The sequence below is a fragment of the Diadema setosum genome, chromosome 14 (assembly GCF_964275005.1).
Source record: "Diadema setosum chromosome 14, eeDiaSeto1, whole genome shotgun sequence".
Taxonomy (NCBI): domain Eukaryota; kingdom Metazoa; phylum Echinodermata; class Echinoidea; order Diadematoida; family Diadematidae; genus Diadema; species Diadema setosum.
In genome coordinates, this window is record NC_092698.1 from 6239872 (window position 1) to 6257820 (window position 17949).

General features: G+C 38.1%; 1 protein-coding gene across 1 annotated transcript in view; it reads right to left on the reverse strand.

Annotated features, from left to right (window-relative positions):
• The window catches only part of LOC140238145 (TGF-beta receptor type-2-like), a 61265-nt gene that overhangs the window by 9713 nt on the left and 33603 nt on the right, over window positions 1-17949 (reverse strand). Inside the window, exons 2-4 of the mRNA XM_072318084.1 lie at window positions 6420-6670; window positions 5284-5461; window positions 3644-4479 (exon numbers count right to left, since the gene is read on the reverse strand). Coding sequence (XP_072174185.1) covers window positions 3644-4479; window positions 5284-5461; window positions 6420-6670 — 1265 coding nt within the window. The remainder of the gene's footprint in view (window positions 1-3643; window positions 4480-5283; window positions 5462-6419; window positions 6671-17949) is intronic.

A 17949-nucleotide genomic window follows, 5' to 3' on the forward strand; every position in this document is an offset into this window, starting at 1 on the left:
CAGTGTCATTTTTCTTTTTATAATTCTCCTCATAGCGCCGCATGGGAGACTGACATAATAAACAGAACATAACGATGATAAAACAAGAATCCAGAGACTCTTCAAAGATTAAAAGGTTTTACGTCTACCCTTTCGTTAGTCATACTCTCATCCCATCTGACTTTCGTCATGCAGGAAAACTGTGAGCGAATCCTGAGACCCTGATCGGGAGCGCGCTCGTTCGAAATAAACATTCTTTGATGATTGACGGCGTAGGGGTCAAACGTCAGTCCAGACATGAAAGTCTGCAAAAAATTCTGTGCTCATGCTCATCTGCGAAAGTCGATCCAAGGAGATACCATACAGCTTCATACACCATCTTCAGGTTTCCATGGAAATATGAGTAATATCATCTCATGGAAAAGAAAAGAAAAGAAAAAAACCAAACAGCACCAACTCCGTGTTCAAATTGACTTTGATAAAAATAAACTGAACTAAATAGGACAAAGATAGTTCTATTATAAGAATATGAAAAACGAAGAAAAAACGATGAAAACGAAAAAAAAATGTTTTATTACAAGAATATGAAATCAGAATATGAAAAACGAAGATGTTGAAGATTAACATACATATGTAAAACAGTGATATGATATAAAGAATGACATTATACAAAACGTCATCGCCCCGCGATATCCCCAAGAATTTGTACATAAATCACTCTCTTCTTAAACTGTAAAGCAATAATAACCCTTTTCATTGCTTTTCCTTTTTAAGAAAGCATTATTCATAAGTCGTGACAACTCTGGTAGATCACGGTTCGTCGGTGTATAATGTAGAATACATGTACTTCATTTTTTTGTCTTCTAGAAATTGTGTCAAAACAGGAAATTCAATGCAGATTATTTTGTGAGTAAGCGAATGGGAGACTTGTACAAACATCACGTCATAATCACTTCATCTGTGATAATGTAAGTGACCGTCATAACCATTCTTCGAGAGCCTGTGAAACTACTTACTAGAATTCCAGTTTTTATTTTTCATTTCTAGCAAAGCGCAAATTGTATGATGGCTTTTGCATATAATTTCTAAGCTGACAAAACAGCACGCGCCATGACTTTGGCAATAATGTCCCGATAAGTATTCGCGTGGCCCGCCTGAAACCACGCCCCTAGTTTTCAAAATTACAGCCGCGCTTGTTGGGTTTTTCGGTTAAAAATGCAAATACAGTTAAGAATGGAAATACAAATATGATGATCTTGATTTCCTTCTATGATTAGGAAAATGAATTATTGTCACTGTGAAACTTATGGCAGTACCTTAACCACAATGACACTTTTTGTTTTGTTTTGTTTTTTGTATTTTTTGTATTTTTTTTTTTTGGTCCAGTGTGTGTATACACCCTTGGACACAATTGGCCCGTATAACGAAGGTGATTTAATTTAAAACCATGGTCTAGATTTAAACCCCCTTAGCAAAAACGGGCAATCTTTTATTTTATTTATTTATTTTTTTTGCTCGTGTGTTTCTCTGTAATAGAGAACGGCAGTGTCCATATAAGGATTTTTTTTAATAGTCAAATGTATACCTGAGATTGCATAACTACTTTATGTTACGTTTTGGTGGGAAAAAAAAAGAATGAACATATAGAATGAATTGAATTGAAAAGGGAATAAAATTTTTAAAAAGGGGTATAGCTTTCAGGAAAAACATTCTTAACATAGAATAAATTAAGTTGGCTCGTCACCATCGTCGTTGTCATTGTCATCTTTTCTTTATTTTCTTCTCCTCATGAAAATCGTTGTTATTATCATTACCATGACATAATTTTTATCATGAATAAAGTTACAAATAAAAAGTACCATGCATATAGAAACCCAACCATACATCGAATGCATGAGAACAATAGTTTTGATGAACTCGAGAAATTTGTAATAAAATAGACGACATCACACAAAATGCAAAGACGATATAACATGTCTTCGCATAGTCACAAAGTTTCGTGACTTCTTCTCCACAAGTCAGACACATTCACATCTCTGAAACAAAACAAAACAAAAGGCATTTTGTTTTTCTTTCGCCGAGCAGTAGCAATTCAAACCCTGCCCACGCATGTGACTACATTTTATGCAGACGATATAGAGTGTTTTTACAGCATGATCTATGACCTAAATGTTCGCATGGAATCCGAGAAATCGGCGGTTTCTCCTTTCATATAGCTTTCGGGTGAAGTTCCATCTAGTGAAAGATATGGCATTTATAATGTACGTTACCATAGCAAAGCATCTAATTGTCAGGATTGTAAATGTTGTTTACCTCATGGAGCTCGAAATGTGGAACTGGGGGAACGAACAGTGCGATACAGTATTCAGTAAATCGGAAGAGAGAAAAACCCAAGTTCATGTTTCAGCTACAGCGTCTTGTGAGTATCGACAAAAACTCTGATAGCAAATTCTCTCCTTTTCCGTGTTATTATTATTATTATTTTTTTTTTTTTGGGGGGGGGGTGTTTTCGGGGTTTTATGTTTGTATTCTTTTGTACTTAGGAGAGAGTTTCTTGTTTTCGTTACTTCGTTTTGCGCTGCTAGACTGCCGATAATAATAACTATGTCATTTTGTTTGATGCCCGTCATTGTTGTTGTTCGTGATTCATATTGAAGTAACTTCTAAGCTAATGAACCAAAATAAATTAACATGTAATCCCTTTTAGGTTTCTTGACATTAACAAGCCAGCTAGTCATCAGATCAAACTACTTTTGTTTTCTTTTTCCTTCTATAACGGTATTTCCTATGCTCAAACTTGATGTCATCTTGAGCAAAGCAGACGTGTGAAGCAGACGTGTAGCAACCTACACACGAACAAATCGCAGGATTATCATGGTAATTCAAGAGCATTTCTCATCCCCCACCTTCACCCCTCCCCTCCAGGGATGGCAGACAGCCAATTCCAGAATGACGCAGCATTGTGCCAGTGAAGAGGCGGAAAACCAAATACCCCTATATATGAACAAACTTTGATGGATTAATGTGGGTACGACCTGCTTTGGGGAGTTTGACTGCAATGAGCTTGTCCAGCCTGTATATTTTTTTTAAAAATAAAAGATAACACAACAGTGAGTAAAAGTATTGAGTTCTGTTGTGCTTATATGGTTAAGAATACTAGTCGATGTATTTCATTACCTCTTTCCATTCAGTAAGTAATTTATACGTTACTTTGCCCCGACAATTCACAAATCCCCAGACAAATCCGAATTTGATGAAGATAGGAGTTCATAGAATTTCAGGCTTGTAATATTTCGTCGATAAAAGTGGGTGTGTGTGGGTGTGTGTGACGGTGTGTGTTTTCGATCACCATGTGTTATTCTAGCAATATTGCATAAACGTGTAACCTCTGTGAGAGAAAGAAAAGAAAAACGTTTTGCGGGTGAGTGAATTTTCATTTAATATCTTTCATTTCAAACTTGTGATGGATACGCTGTATAGCGTAAAAAACACAGCACTGAGATTTCTGCTAGAATGAAGGATAGTGGTCAATATTGAACGTAAGTCGATGATCTTTATAAAAAAAAAATTCCCGTAATTGTACTAAGTAGACATAAAGTAAAGGATTAGTAAATTAGTAAATGTTAATTAATACACAGGTTGAATTTCGCAGAAAAACATTTACCTGTCCACTGTTGGCCAGCTGGTCCGTGGAAGACTGGGGATCGAGTCGGATAGCGAGCCCAAAGTCAGCAATAGCACACGTTCCGTCATCCTTCACCAACACGTTGCTGCTCTTGAGGTCTCGATGGGCCACTGGCACCTTGTGCAGGCCCTGGGACCCATAGGTCTCGGCGTGAAGGTGGGCCAGCCCCCGGGCCGCAGAGCCCGCAAGCTTACACAGGTCGATCCAGTTGACTTTGCGCTGCCGAAGATACTCCTGTAGGGACCCGTTCTTGTAGTACTTGGTGATCAGCCAGTACTCGCGCTGTGCGCTGATAGGGTTTACCAGTCGCACTTCGGCAGAGATGAACTGGACGATGTTCTCGTGTCGCATCATGACAGAGTGGTCGGTGAACAGCTCCTTCTCGACGCTCCACGACGCCGAGTCGTACTCGGAGAAGACCTTGACGGCCACGACGCGCTCCTTGGTGCCGTTGTTGATCTTCCAGTCGGCCCGCCAGACGGCACCGAATCGACCCTTGCCGATGAGGCTGTCTCGAGTGATGGGTAGGTAGTTCCCGTTGAGGTGGAGGGGGCTGTCTGGAGGGGTGTTCTCGCCCAGATGCTTCGTCTCACTCTCGTCCGTGGTCATGTCGATGCTCGTGCTCTCCGTGTTGCTCGTCTGTGTCTGCGTGTTGTTGTCCATCAGCGGCTGGCGGTATCGCGTGAAGTGGATGTAGCCGGCCACGGCGATGACCACGCTGAGCAGGACGGCGGGGACGACGGAGCAGACGACGATGATGAGAATCTCTCGGTCGATCAGGGGACCCTTCTCGACGCCCGTTACGCCATCTGGGTCTGTGAACGATGTTTTAAACTCTTTAAAATGAATAACTGGCCGACATTCTCTTCAGTCGTCCTGAATACTATGACTATGCTTACTTATAATTATGCCCTACCGTAAACTAGTTTTGAGTGCGCATACTGGAATAAAACACCCGGATTTGTATCAAGCCACAACAAAAGAATTCCTCTTTTAGGTCATTATAATATTTTGTGCTCTGGGATGTCTATCAATACACTACAAAAATGCGGAGCATGCTGAATTATTATTGCAACAGGTCCTTTCATCATGCGGGTTGGGAGGGTTAGTGACTTCTTTTATCATTCCGGTCTGCTATATGTCTGCACATGGAGATACATTGGTGGTCTCTGAGTACGAAACATGATCTAGGATGAGAGTGCGGATGTGCAGGCAGGTGGATGTGATAGGAGAAGTGATGATTGGGCATGGCAGTGGTTTGGCCGAGGTGAGGCGGGTATGAAACAGTGTGCGCCAGGCGGAATGATGAAGTGTATGGGCATGAAACAGTTATATGTAAACAGCTGGACATTACAGTCCAACACTTCAAGAATGAAAACAGCTCAAACATTCTCCTTTGGATCACCAAATACATACACACATACATACATACACACACACACACACACACACACACACACACATATATATACATACACACACGCGCGCACACACACACCAAGAAAAAAAAATGATGAAAAAACGAACAACAACAAAATGATGAATAGTAGGATTTTTAGGAAGAGAAAAAGTGACAAAATCTCTAAAGTAACCACCAAGACGGAAATTGGCAACGCTACCAGTTTTGGTATGCGGGATCGGCTTGGTGATCTTCGGTGGATGTGGAGTGGTGGCTGTATCACTGGGTATAGGTGGTAGGGTAGCGTCCGGGGTGTAGAGAATGGCATTGCAGCGATCGCTGACACAGGTACACGAGTATGTCCACTCGGATATAGAGCTAGCGTCCTCAGCAGCAGCCTGGAGAAGAGAAGGGTGTTGAAAGAAAGGAGGAGGATGAAGAAAAGAAGAGGGGGTGATTAGTGGAGGGATTCGAAAGGGGAAGGCAAAATAAGATGAGCAAATACATCAGAAACGTTGTAATGTAGGCCTTAGATTAAACGTCGCAACATTGTAGGACTTTGAGGGATGATATTCACTTGAACTACAAAGAATGAAAGTGAGTATACAAGGACTAATTTGTTTCAATGTAGTGAAGTGAATGTCCGCGAAAGATGTTTGGTTTCTGATGATCAGGCGATTTTCAAACTTTCTAAACTTCATAAAATTTCTTCAAATTTCCGCTGATCTTTGGCTTTTGTTCTACCTGCTTAACTTCATGGTCTACTTCATAAATGTGAACGATTCTCACTTAACAGAGATGTGGACTATTCTGTAATATGTCTTGCCAATAACATTTCGTAAATGCCATTGAAATGTCGTAGTTAGTCCGAGCTGAATGGGAACCCCTCCCCCCTCCCCCCCCCCCCCCTGGCTGCATCTTTTTTTTTTTCTCCACAGAATGTATAAATATGTTTGTATAAGTTATGCCTCATCTTGTAATGACTACAGACATGAGCATGTTATTCTTTGCTACCTTTGTATCATTCCATAAAATGCATGTCAAATTTACATATTTTTTATATGCTGTTGAAAAAAAAAATGAAAATAAAGTTTGAATTCAATAGAATAGAATAGAATTGAATTGAATTGAAATGAATTGAATTGAATTGAATTGAAATGATTTGATTTGAAATGAAATGAATTAAAGTGAATTGAATTAAATTAAATTAAATTAAATTAAATTAAATTAAATTAAATTAAATTAAATTAAATTAAATTAAATTAAATCAAATTAAATTAAATTAAATTAAATTAAATTGAACTGAATTGAATTGAATTGAATTGAATAACAGACCCAGAAGTCAGAAACTCCCACCTGGCAATAATGTCCCTTCACATCCAGCGTGTCCGTGTCATTCACACAAACGTGCATGCCTTGAATGTTGCCATCCATGTAGGAAAAGGTGATTGTCATACAGTACCCCAGGCAGTGGACTTCTGTGGTGCAGTTCGTGGCCACGCACGTGTCCCCTTCACACTCCACGGCGCGGGCTCCCTCGCAGCTCAGGCACTGAACTCCGGCGGCGGCTACGTCGACCAGGGTCGCCGTTACGAGGAGCAGCGCTGCTGAGGGTTTGAGAAAATAATTTCAGATGAAATGAAATTAATGGATATAGAAAGATAGAGAGAGGGGGAGGGATAGAGAGAAAGATACAAAGGTAGATGATAAGAAGAGAGAGAGAGGAACAGTTGATGAGGAGACCCGGCAATATCTTAGCAATGGAAATTGAAAATCCATTTTCTACGCCAAAGACAACGAATATTGTATTATGTTGAAAACAAAAAATCTTACGTCCATATATGATGTACAAGCATGTATTTCACGCACATCTTATTTCTACTGAAAGATTAAAACAAAGACTATTTGAGGGGAATTGATCCTAATTACAGACTATAGAAGGAGAACCGCAGAAGATAAAACAACTGATTGGTGTATGAAATTCGTGATCTGTGGGCGAAGTCGTAGAAACCAGAAAGTCATTATTAGATACAACCATCTTGAATGTTGTCCTCGATCAGAACACCACCATTGTTCCAGATCTCGCAAGCATCCCTGGTTCCACAGAAAACTTTCAGAAAAAATTAACCATCATTTTCTTCAAGCCCTGAAAACAGAACACAAAAGCCTCCATAGTTACACGTACCTATTGATATGCATGTAACATACCGTGTCGCCATCGTGATTCACTTCAGACTTGCCACGATTTTCCCGAAAGATTAGATTATTGACGAATGGATAAGAATACAATTATGCATTTCATATGCAGTCAAACGTAACATATATAGGCCACCTGTCGTATATGGCTACTAAAAACAATTCCCCTCGAAAGAAAAGCGATGTTAAAGATCCTGTCTACACAGCAGCCACCTAGCTATAACGCCCACTTTTTTCGTCTCCCCTGGATAGCCGCCATAGATAGGTTTTGACTGTACTACGTAGGATCATGGCAAAATTTTTGTGCTTTCGGAAAACAGATGAATTAGTAATATCTTCTGTGAGAAACAAAACGATTTAAAGGCGGATCCGATGAAGCAAAATCATGTCGGCAATTTATCATGAAGTCTGACTGGCAGTATTATCGGCTTTCTCTGGCATAACTTAAGGAAATTACGCGCGAAATCATCAGACAACCGGATATTAACCTAGAAATGTAACCTCGAGAGAGCTTGGGAAAAGACAGCGCGCACGCTACTGGCGGACGATGATCATAGGGGGCGAAAGCCGACCTATTTTGATAAGCTTTTCAGAAGATTCTGAAGTTAACAGTCCGATGGAAAGCGTCGATCGCTGGCATGAGCGCCAACGTAACTTCAAATCCTGTAGTCACACGACAGCTTGGCATTGATCGTGTACGTTGACGGTGGAAAATGGAAATTCCAGAACGACTTCGCCACGGGTGAATACTCCTCAATAATTGATTTTCACTAGTGATTGAGACACGCCTCTGTGAAATTCAAAATTTCACCTCGGTAAATATTACAGCTGGATGATCACGGCACTACGTGATTCGCATGATCAGTAATGGATTAGAACAAAAGGAAATGTATATAAAGTTGAAAGATGCCTACACACACACACAGACACACACACACACACACACACACACACATATATATATATATATATATATATATATATATATATATATATATATATACATAATTATTTAATTTAGCGATGATAACAGAACGGCGCCCAACACTGCGTCCCGGTATCAGAGTCACAACTAACAACAGAAATTATAACGGAATTTCGTGGTCATTGTGAGCACTGCGCGATTTCATCACAGCGATAAAAATGCCGATTTGATAATTCAGTTTGATCATTCAACCTTATGATATTTTCCTTGAATCAAAATACGGCTTCTCAGCTCCCCTGATCTTTCTAAATACGATTCATACGATTCAATACTTTGCTTTTTTTACATGGGCATCATCAACTTCCATGTCTTGTTGAATAAAAACAATACTTAACTTATCAAGAGTGTAAAACTGTGAGAGAGAGAGAGAGAGAGAGAGAGAAAAAAAAACCAGATTGACGAGACCGTCTGAACTGCACAATGCCGTCTGCTAATATAAACAAGCCAATCTGATTTTCACTAAACTTGTGAGTAGCGGAAACAGATAATGTCGATAGACTTATCGATCAGTCTGATACGGAAATATACACACGTAAATACGGACGTATCAATGTAATCAACAAACAAGGTCAGCCGTCTGACCCTTACGCCCCCACACCTTCACCAAGTCAAGTTGCCCGATCGATCTTCTCTCAGCTCCCGCCGGTCAGACCGATAGTTTCCGGTAGTGACCAACCACCTAGCGCTCAACGCCCCCCAAACAACTTGGTCTGTTCAAGACCGTCTATAGTCTGTTGTGACGCGACATAAAGACAACTTATCATCACCTGGAAAATCTCGAAGATTACTTCCGAAGCACATTACCCACGCCAAGAGACAGAGACAAAACAAATGCATCATGATTCTTGTACATGACTGAAAAAAAAAAAAATCCAGACCAGGTAAAAGGTATTCTGAAAAGAAGGAGTAAAAATTGTACAAGCACAGCAGTGAAAATGTGATAAAAACCGATTGAAAATTGAGGAAGCTATGAAATTTGGAAGTTTCGGTAATTTTTGCAAAACAGCATTCTCGAGCAGTTGATATGAATATGCATATGAATGAACCAATAATGTTATAACCTCAAGATTTTCCATTTATCATGTGAAGAAAAAAGATGACGAAAATTATTTCTGCTGTAAAAAACATAATATCAATCCTGGCAGAAACATCTGCTTTTATTGGGGGGCCCCCTCGGCTCTTTAGTCTTCCGCCCTCACCCGTCAGGAACGAATAACTCACAAGAGGTTTTAATGAGTTACTTTACACTGATCTTTGTCGTAAAGTATTTTTACTTCAATGTATAGTATATTTCCTATAGAGTTCAGTGGGAGTTACGCGTTACTTGTATACTGTCATCGTTTTATCTCTGTCTTCATCCATGGAACTACATTGTAGCTCCATGTTCTATCTATCTATCTAACCCCCTAACCTCTCACTTCAATAAGCTTGTTTGAAAAGCGACTCTTTCCTGCTCTTAAAGGGATGGTATAGTATTGGTTGAGGTACGGATTCAGCTTTTAACTTTTTGCAAGATACTTAGAAACGATTTTATGAAATGTTAAAAGGCATGCAATTCTAAGAGGAATTCTAACGTTTATTTGATGAAAATCAGTTTTGAAATGGCCGAGATATCCAAAACCAAAGTAAAACAATGCGATCATAATAAAAGGTGGGTCCCGCCATTCCGAAACCAACTTTCACCGAATAAACTTTGCATTCCTCTTAGAATTCTATGCTCTTTCATATTTCATGAGAGGTTTGTCATTATCTTTATAAAACAATCATCCTCAAAAAACGTTGGAAACATGTAGTCCCATCTCAACCGAAACTGTCAGTGCCATCCCTTTAACACGCACACTCTTTTCCTTTCTGCGGCATATGAATCACCCCTTCTCTCAACACCGGTGAGGGTCGAGTTACAGTTTGCTCGATGCGATTACTCACAGTGACTGTAAAAGGTGAAATATCGTTTGATTTAGGATTTGTTTGGAAGAAAAATCACCAAGAGCTATACACTCTCCCTGCCTGAATAGCATTGGCAACTATTTCAAGAGAATCATGAAAGTAATGTTTCGCCATTGTCTCAACAAATGAAATGATGCAACCAAGGGATGCTTTCCCTAAGAACAATGAATTAACAATAACTACCTGTGAGAGTTAGTGGATTTTTTTTAAATTTATGTTTTTAATGATTCTCAAGATTCACAGCATAACATCTTGGCATAACGATAAACAAATCGCATAAAACAGAAAGAGTTAATAGAAATCAGTTTCACAAACTCAGCGTTCTTCGCAGAAGAATCGTGGAATATGGTCGATGAATAATGCAAAATAATAATAACAATAATAATAATAATCATCATCATCATCATAATCATAATAATGATAATAATAATAATGATAATGATGATAATGATAATAATAATAATAATAATAATAATAATAATAATAATAATAATAATAATAATAATAATAATAATGATAATAATAATAATAATGATATTAATGATAATAATAATAATAATAATAATAATCATAATAATAATAATAACAATAATAATAATAATAAGATCGGCGGTATCATCTGACAACAGTAAATCTATAGGTAAACATGGCAACACGAATCGTAAATCAATCCCACCTTATTTAGCTCGCTTTTTATACGCAAGGTAGATTTTAGTTAGACTTACTTTGACAAATAGTGAAGGAGGATAGTGTTTTGTGCTTCACTCGTTATGTTGCATTTCTTTATCTTTCTTTCTTGTCTTTTTTCAGTGTTGGAAAAGGATAAGATACTTAGTATTGAATGCACGGACGGAAAACGGAACACGAGACACTTTCCGGTATCTAATCTTGACTTGGCAAGGGCAGGAACACGAGCGGAGTGTGTCCAGTGGTCTCAAGTGACTCGATCATTTGCCTTGTAGAATTCTACACCCCAAGCAGTGTGCTGTTCTCAAACAAAAACTTATATATAGTGGCGAACAGAATATCAGGCTATAAAGTAATGCACACCATTTACAAGTTATCATAATCTATAAAATGGATGTCCCTTTGCTTCATTTGCTGTTTTGACGAAATTGTAATTGCCAATTTAGGATGTTATATATACTGCAAACACACACACACATTTATATGCACACACATGATGTACCTGATATATACAGTAATAGATGGATAGATAGATACATGTGTAGGTATAATAGCCTATATATATATATATATATATATATATATATATATATATATATATATATATATAATTATATAATATTATATGAAACTTTTAGGATTCAAAACAAGTTGAAGATAAACTTTGGGGATGAGAGTAATGAATTGACTCTCCTTGGTAGGCAAATGTAAAAGAATCAATTAGATTTATTTTCTATTCAGAATGTCTGCAGAGAAGTTGAGAATGTATTACCGGATGACACCAGATAACACCATCTTGACAGCGAGACATTACTAGCGTTAATGTGACTACTACAGACAACATTTCCTGCAATTATACACTATTATGATTCCACCATATATATCGACTGAAGTAAATTCATTTAAGCAGGAGACAAGTTGATAAAAATGATAATGGCTATATTTCCTTGATGTCATTTCTTCTTAGTAACTGTCTGATTTTTAACAATCCCACATTTCATTCTTAAGTTTGCACATGCGCAATTGTCATGTGAGGACAACAATATACAAAGTACTACGATTCTTAAACAGCGCATCGTATACCTTCAGGAACATCTGAATTACATCTCACCTCCCTGATTACATACACCGGGAGTGTAAAAGCGTGCTAAAGACACCTGGGCCTTGTTTCATAAAGTTGTTCATAAAGTTATGTATATACGCATGACTTTACGAACGACTGGAATATGAAGTGCCAATACGTGTGCCCATTTTTTCCCTTACGTTTTAACAGAGCGCGACTATATTATGTCAACATTTCTTCTATTGGAGCAAAAATAAATTTTCAACTAGAACGTATATATGTTAAAATGTAAGAATAATCATTATCATCTTCAAATTTTAACTTTTAACAATGATTAGGAAACCCACTTGTCTTAACATATTTACGTCGTTCGTAAAGTCGTGCGTAAGTTTACGAATAGTTTTATAAAACAGGACCCTGGATTAGTGTCATGGTGGTATAATGTTCTTAAGATCCAGTGCCGTATACTGTTCAGATCCCTTCCCCTCCCAAGCATACGAGCTAATGACTCACATTTATACTCGAGTACAGAAAATCAAAATTATTCGCCCTTGAATTGCCAATGTAACAATGTAAAATGTCAAATGTAATGATATTTATGAATTTATTATGTGTACATTTTGGAATATGTAATTATGATAAACGAAAATATCACTAAAACAGATTTGACTCAACAGCTTAGATATCAACGAGTTTGGGCCCCCACTTCTATACACACATGTTACACAGCGCATATTATTATGCACAACGAAAAGCGACTTGCATGTGAGTAACAATATTAGCTATAATGGCGATTTTCAAACGTGAACTAAAGAATGCTAATGACAGAACTATTCATCTCGTGACTTTTCACCCTCGAATATATTGCAAAGCATTAGTCAAAATATCATAAAACCATGTCTGCTATGAGACAACGAAAGTAAAGTGGTAAAAGGTAACATTGCTATGTTTCCGGAGGGGAAAAAAAAAAGTGCTTTTAACTTTGTAAGAGGAAATGAAAACGCAGAATTCATTCTAACATCCAAACTCTAATTCAAAACAGGTAGAACTAAGAGGTATTTCCCCTCCAAGGTTTTTCGAAGGGAACCCGCAGTACCTCTGCATTTCATTTGGCCTTCCTAAATGTTGTTATCCTTTGGTTTGCCCTCAGATCGAAACAGACCTAGAGGAATGCCAGTCAATCTCAATACACGGAATGTAACATTTTCTGATATTGTCTATACCGTATCATTGTTATTATACATTGACTCATATTGTTGTTATTATTGCCAGAATGACAACGGTTCATCCGCTTTCAGCATGTGGCTTATCTGACCCCCAAACCTGCATTAGAGAAGAATTTGCTATATCCCTGTATTTTGTGTTGTTATTTTTTCTTTTTTCTCTATGTTTTTCTCTATGTTCTCTAGCTGGATATCATGTATATCATTTTGTAATATTATGCCTCCTAGCTGGATATTATGTATTATTTAATTTTGTTATATATTTTTTCATCGAAAAATATGAAAATAAAATTGAAAATTGAAATTGAAATATGATAAACACACACACACACACACACACAAAAAAAAAAAAAAACTGTATACCGAGAGTTGTCTTCGTTTGCAGCAATTCTAAAACTACAGCGTCATTCGATGGAAGCATTTCAAGCGTTCAAAGTATTTTTTTTTTCTGAAAGTTATCGTCAACAACGCTCGCTCCCAGAACACAAGTGACAACAAGCAAGCAAGCAAGGAAACAAACAAACAAACAAACAGGCATACACATAGAAGACAGAGCCCGAATCTACGCTGGAAAGTGTCTGATCTAAGGCATTGCGTTCGGTAATCCCGCCAAATGATGGGAGATGCTGATTTGATTGCTCGTCAGAACACGAAGACATTATGAGTGTGCATGATGTTATCATTCGTGTTCGGCACGCACACACACACACACACACACACACACACACAAACACACACACACACACACGCATACACACACACGCACAATGATGGGAGAATTATACGAATATAGAGTATGATCAACTAGAATTAAGATATCACGTTTCAAGAGAAAGAGAACGGAAATTGCCGAGATGGAGGTAACGAAATACATCTAAAAGATTTACAATATTCATTCCTCTCCCCTTCTCTCTCGAAGTACTTTGACTTGAAGTGGAGTGAACATCCCTTTTTTCTGTTGGTGTCATCTTTAAATTAACCGAATGCGCAAACGCGGTATACGAGGAATTAAAAAAAAACCAAAAAAAAAAATGTTTATCTACATTTAGATGAGAATCTTAAATTCACATGAAAAAAGTCATTCCAAAAAGGAAAACTGCATAGGCAACCGTTTTGTTGAAGCACCGCCAATTGACTTATTAGATTCAGGGAAAGGAATAGATCTCTGCAGGTCTAGCCAAGGGATCACAATGTTTAACACTTTGCTTGCAGTCTTGTCGAGGACACGCACAACATGGGAGTTGCGAGAGATTTCGCTGGTTGCTACTGACTCATGCACTCAAAGATGTCAGCCCTATTGTAAGCCCCTCTCTCTATCGAATCGGCGCTGTAGTCACCTGTTGAGCGAGTATCTGAAACAGCAGCTGTAACCGCACGATTGCCGCTGTTCCCCGTGAACCACAAATTAATGAGGATTATAAGGCAGAAGACGCGCTGGCATTTCACAATCAATCCTTCAGAAATACCGTACCTGCAGAAATACCTCCGCGTCCCATATCCAACGACCACCCAGCAAAGAAGGAGGACTTTAAAGATTCGCCAAAAATAACTACGTCCACACTGACGTCACGTCTATTATCATTACTTAGACAGTAAGGACGCCGTCTTGCACTGCGCGACGGAGAGGGAAATTGAATTACTGTAACTAAGAAGACAACGAAGATGAAATTTTGGTGATTATGAATGTCCTCTCTCGGACAGGTCTTCCAACGATGACCAACTTTGATCTTGACGACAGATAACAAAGGGTGGGTCTACCTAACCTACAACATCCAAAATTATTCCAAACGTACTGACAGCTAAAAGGTGGCTGCCGTCAATGTTTTTCAAATTCGCCCAGATAATTCCAGACAAATTTGATTTGAAGCCGACGCTTTGCGGCAGGTTAGAGGTGTCAAAATTTAGCTTAAACTATCCTTGGAATTAGCGGAGTATAATGAAACTAAATAAGGAAGGAATTCTTGGTTGTTGTTGTTGTTGTTTTGTTTTTTTTTTTGTCCATGCCCTGAGGAAAAAAAAAAACAATCTAATCATCGAAGTTGAAAACTTCGAGTTAATCTTTACGATCAGGAACGTCGTGTGAACCTATACCTATTTCACTTTGTATCAAGTACTGACCATAAAGTCTTAGATCAGTTGTTACATACGAAGATGTCAATGTAAGATAAGTCTGTCAAATAATGTTATTTCGAAGGACATTGTCACTATGAAAAAAAAATGTGTGCAGGAGAAAATAATGATTTTAATGAAAATCAGAGACAGAGAAGAGAACCTAATCTGATGCTTTGGTTCAGAACGTTAACCCTCAAACATATTTCACAATTATTCGAATAGGTTTATATACTTGAATATTATATCTATATTGTATATGTTTCAGTTACCGGAACCTCATGTTGATCCCTACAAACAATGCTCTCTAAATTAATGATTTTTATCCCCTTGTATTTGTTTTGATATTTCGACCACACCCAGCCTGCCGAGTCAGATAAATAACCATGGAGATACAGTTTATATTGCGGAAGGACACATGGCATAGATTTGACGACCATTAAAGTGGCGTGCCAGCTCACATAAATTTCAGGCTGCCGGCAGGAGTAAATTTAATGATAAGAATGGGCAGAAATTGTCATTATTTTTCTACATAAACTTGCTCCGCCTTCGACAATAATCACCGGATCTCGATAGCCATTACTATCCATATTGCGGATATCTTTGCCCACACTACCTCGAGTCGCGCTTGCGACGGAAGGCTGGATGGGAAGTTCGCGTATTATAGAGTTATCACGCAAGAAAGAAATAATATCCCGAGCACAATGGGAAAAATGAAATCTATGCATTTTCAAAGGTAGCCATGACTACGAATGGAATCAACCTCCCATTACAAATCCTTATTATTTCTTTCTTTTTTTATGTACCATATCACGAATACCTGTTTTCAGAATGCGTAAATGTAGTTATACGCCGATCACTGAATGCCAGCAATCTACTACAATTCTGAATTATGCGGTCGAGGTCCGCAGATTCATGTAATTTCAAATTCAATCAAAGAGGAGTCAAAAATCAATCGTGCGCATGCGCAGCCAAGAAGAGTGAAAGTACTCCGCTAAACTTGCGGCAGTGATCATGTCGCGAGCGTCACATTGTGTTTTGAATTAGTTGCTATGAGGTGCTACTGTTAGATACAATCTTAAGGAAATGAAACTGGAAATTTTCTTTGCCAAGAATCGCTTCATGAACCCCCATGTTTGAGTGCAATGTACGATCATTTCCTGTGTAGTCCCACCTGTGCATATTTGTGTGCACACCGTGATTTTATTTAGCAAAATATCATAGGGAATTTCCCCATGCGCCCCCTACAACACACAAACACACACAGAACAAATTCTACAAATTGTTCTCCATTTTTCCCTCTAAAGTTTGGTTATCGTAATGACATAACGTATTTTGTATTAATATTCAATCATTACATAGGCCTACATACTTTACAATTGTTATCTTTATGATCTCCTTTTGAATTACTTTGAAATGTAGTATGCTAAGCCTTATGCATCAACTAATAGTATTATGCTCACAATGTATGTATGTATGTATGTATGTATGTATACTACATATTGATATACATTTATACAATTATATATTTCACACACACATACACACACATGCACACACACACACACACACACACACACACAGAAACATGCATACACATACACAGGGCGTCCTGGACAAGCAGGAACAGGGTTGATTTTTGCATGCTCATGTCCATTCAGCAAGTCTTTACTCTTATTTTGAATTAAACTGTATAGCGGAGATGGTTTTCTTGGTAAAGCGTTAACACAAATTATAAGAGTCATTATTCACTTCCTTGAGGCATGATCAACATACCACTAAGTTTTCGAAACGACTTTGTTCCAGAATGCACTGCGTAGGCCTACTTGGTTCTTGAACTAGAAATCCACCGAATTACATTTTCAAAGGAGGCTTTAAAAAATCCCGAAAGAACGACTAAAGCATTTGTTGTGGCGGGGATGTCGGAACAGAAATGCGATTAAGTGATAAAAGTTGCCAAACAATACGACAGACTACTGTGTATCTAACAAAGAGTTCTTCACGATGTGACGTCACGCAGTGTGTGCTTTTTAAGCCATTTCGTCTATTCTCCTGAATATCATGTCTGAAAGAGTCAACTGTAGGAGAGTACTATATGTTTCTTTATTCTCTGAATTCCATTTGCAATGGTGGACTGTTCGTCTTCCCTGCGGGTCAAACGTGCGCGAAACAGTCACCCACATGTTTGCGTTTCCGGGCTACAGTAAGGTAAGGTCACATGGATCAGAAACAACATTATGATTGTACGTTTGTATTCCACTCCTTTTAATCCTAAAATCTTTGCATACGCATTATGCAAAAAGGGAGACATAACATTCAGTGTTCATCTCAAATATATGTTTACGATTGAAAAATACTCGTTAAAGTCAGCGTGAATTGTAGAGATCAAAGAAGGTAAACACAAGTACAAGAAGAAGGAGAAACAGAAAAGAAAGAGAAGAAGGGGTGGGAGGAAGAAAATGAAGGAGTAGGAAGGAGAAGAAATAACATCAGACGGTGGATAACGGTTACCATTCCGCTACTCGACTGGACGGAGGGGGGAGGGGGTATTTATTTATTTATTTTTTTTATTTTTTACTTTGGATTTAGAAATGGTCTCGGTCTACTGAAGAAAGTAAGCAAGTGTAACCTAATGTACATTTTAAGCACTTTCCATTCATGCTGATATGGAAAGAA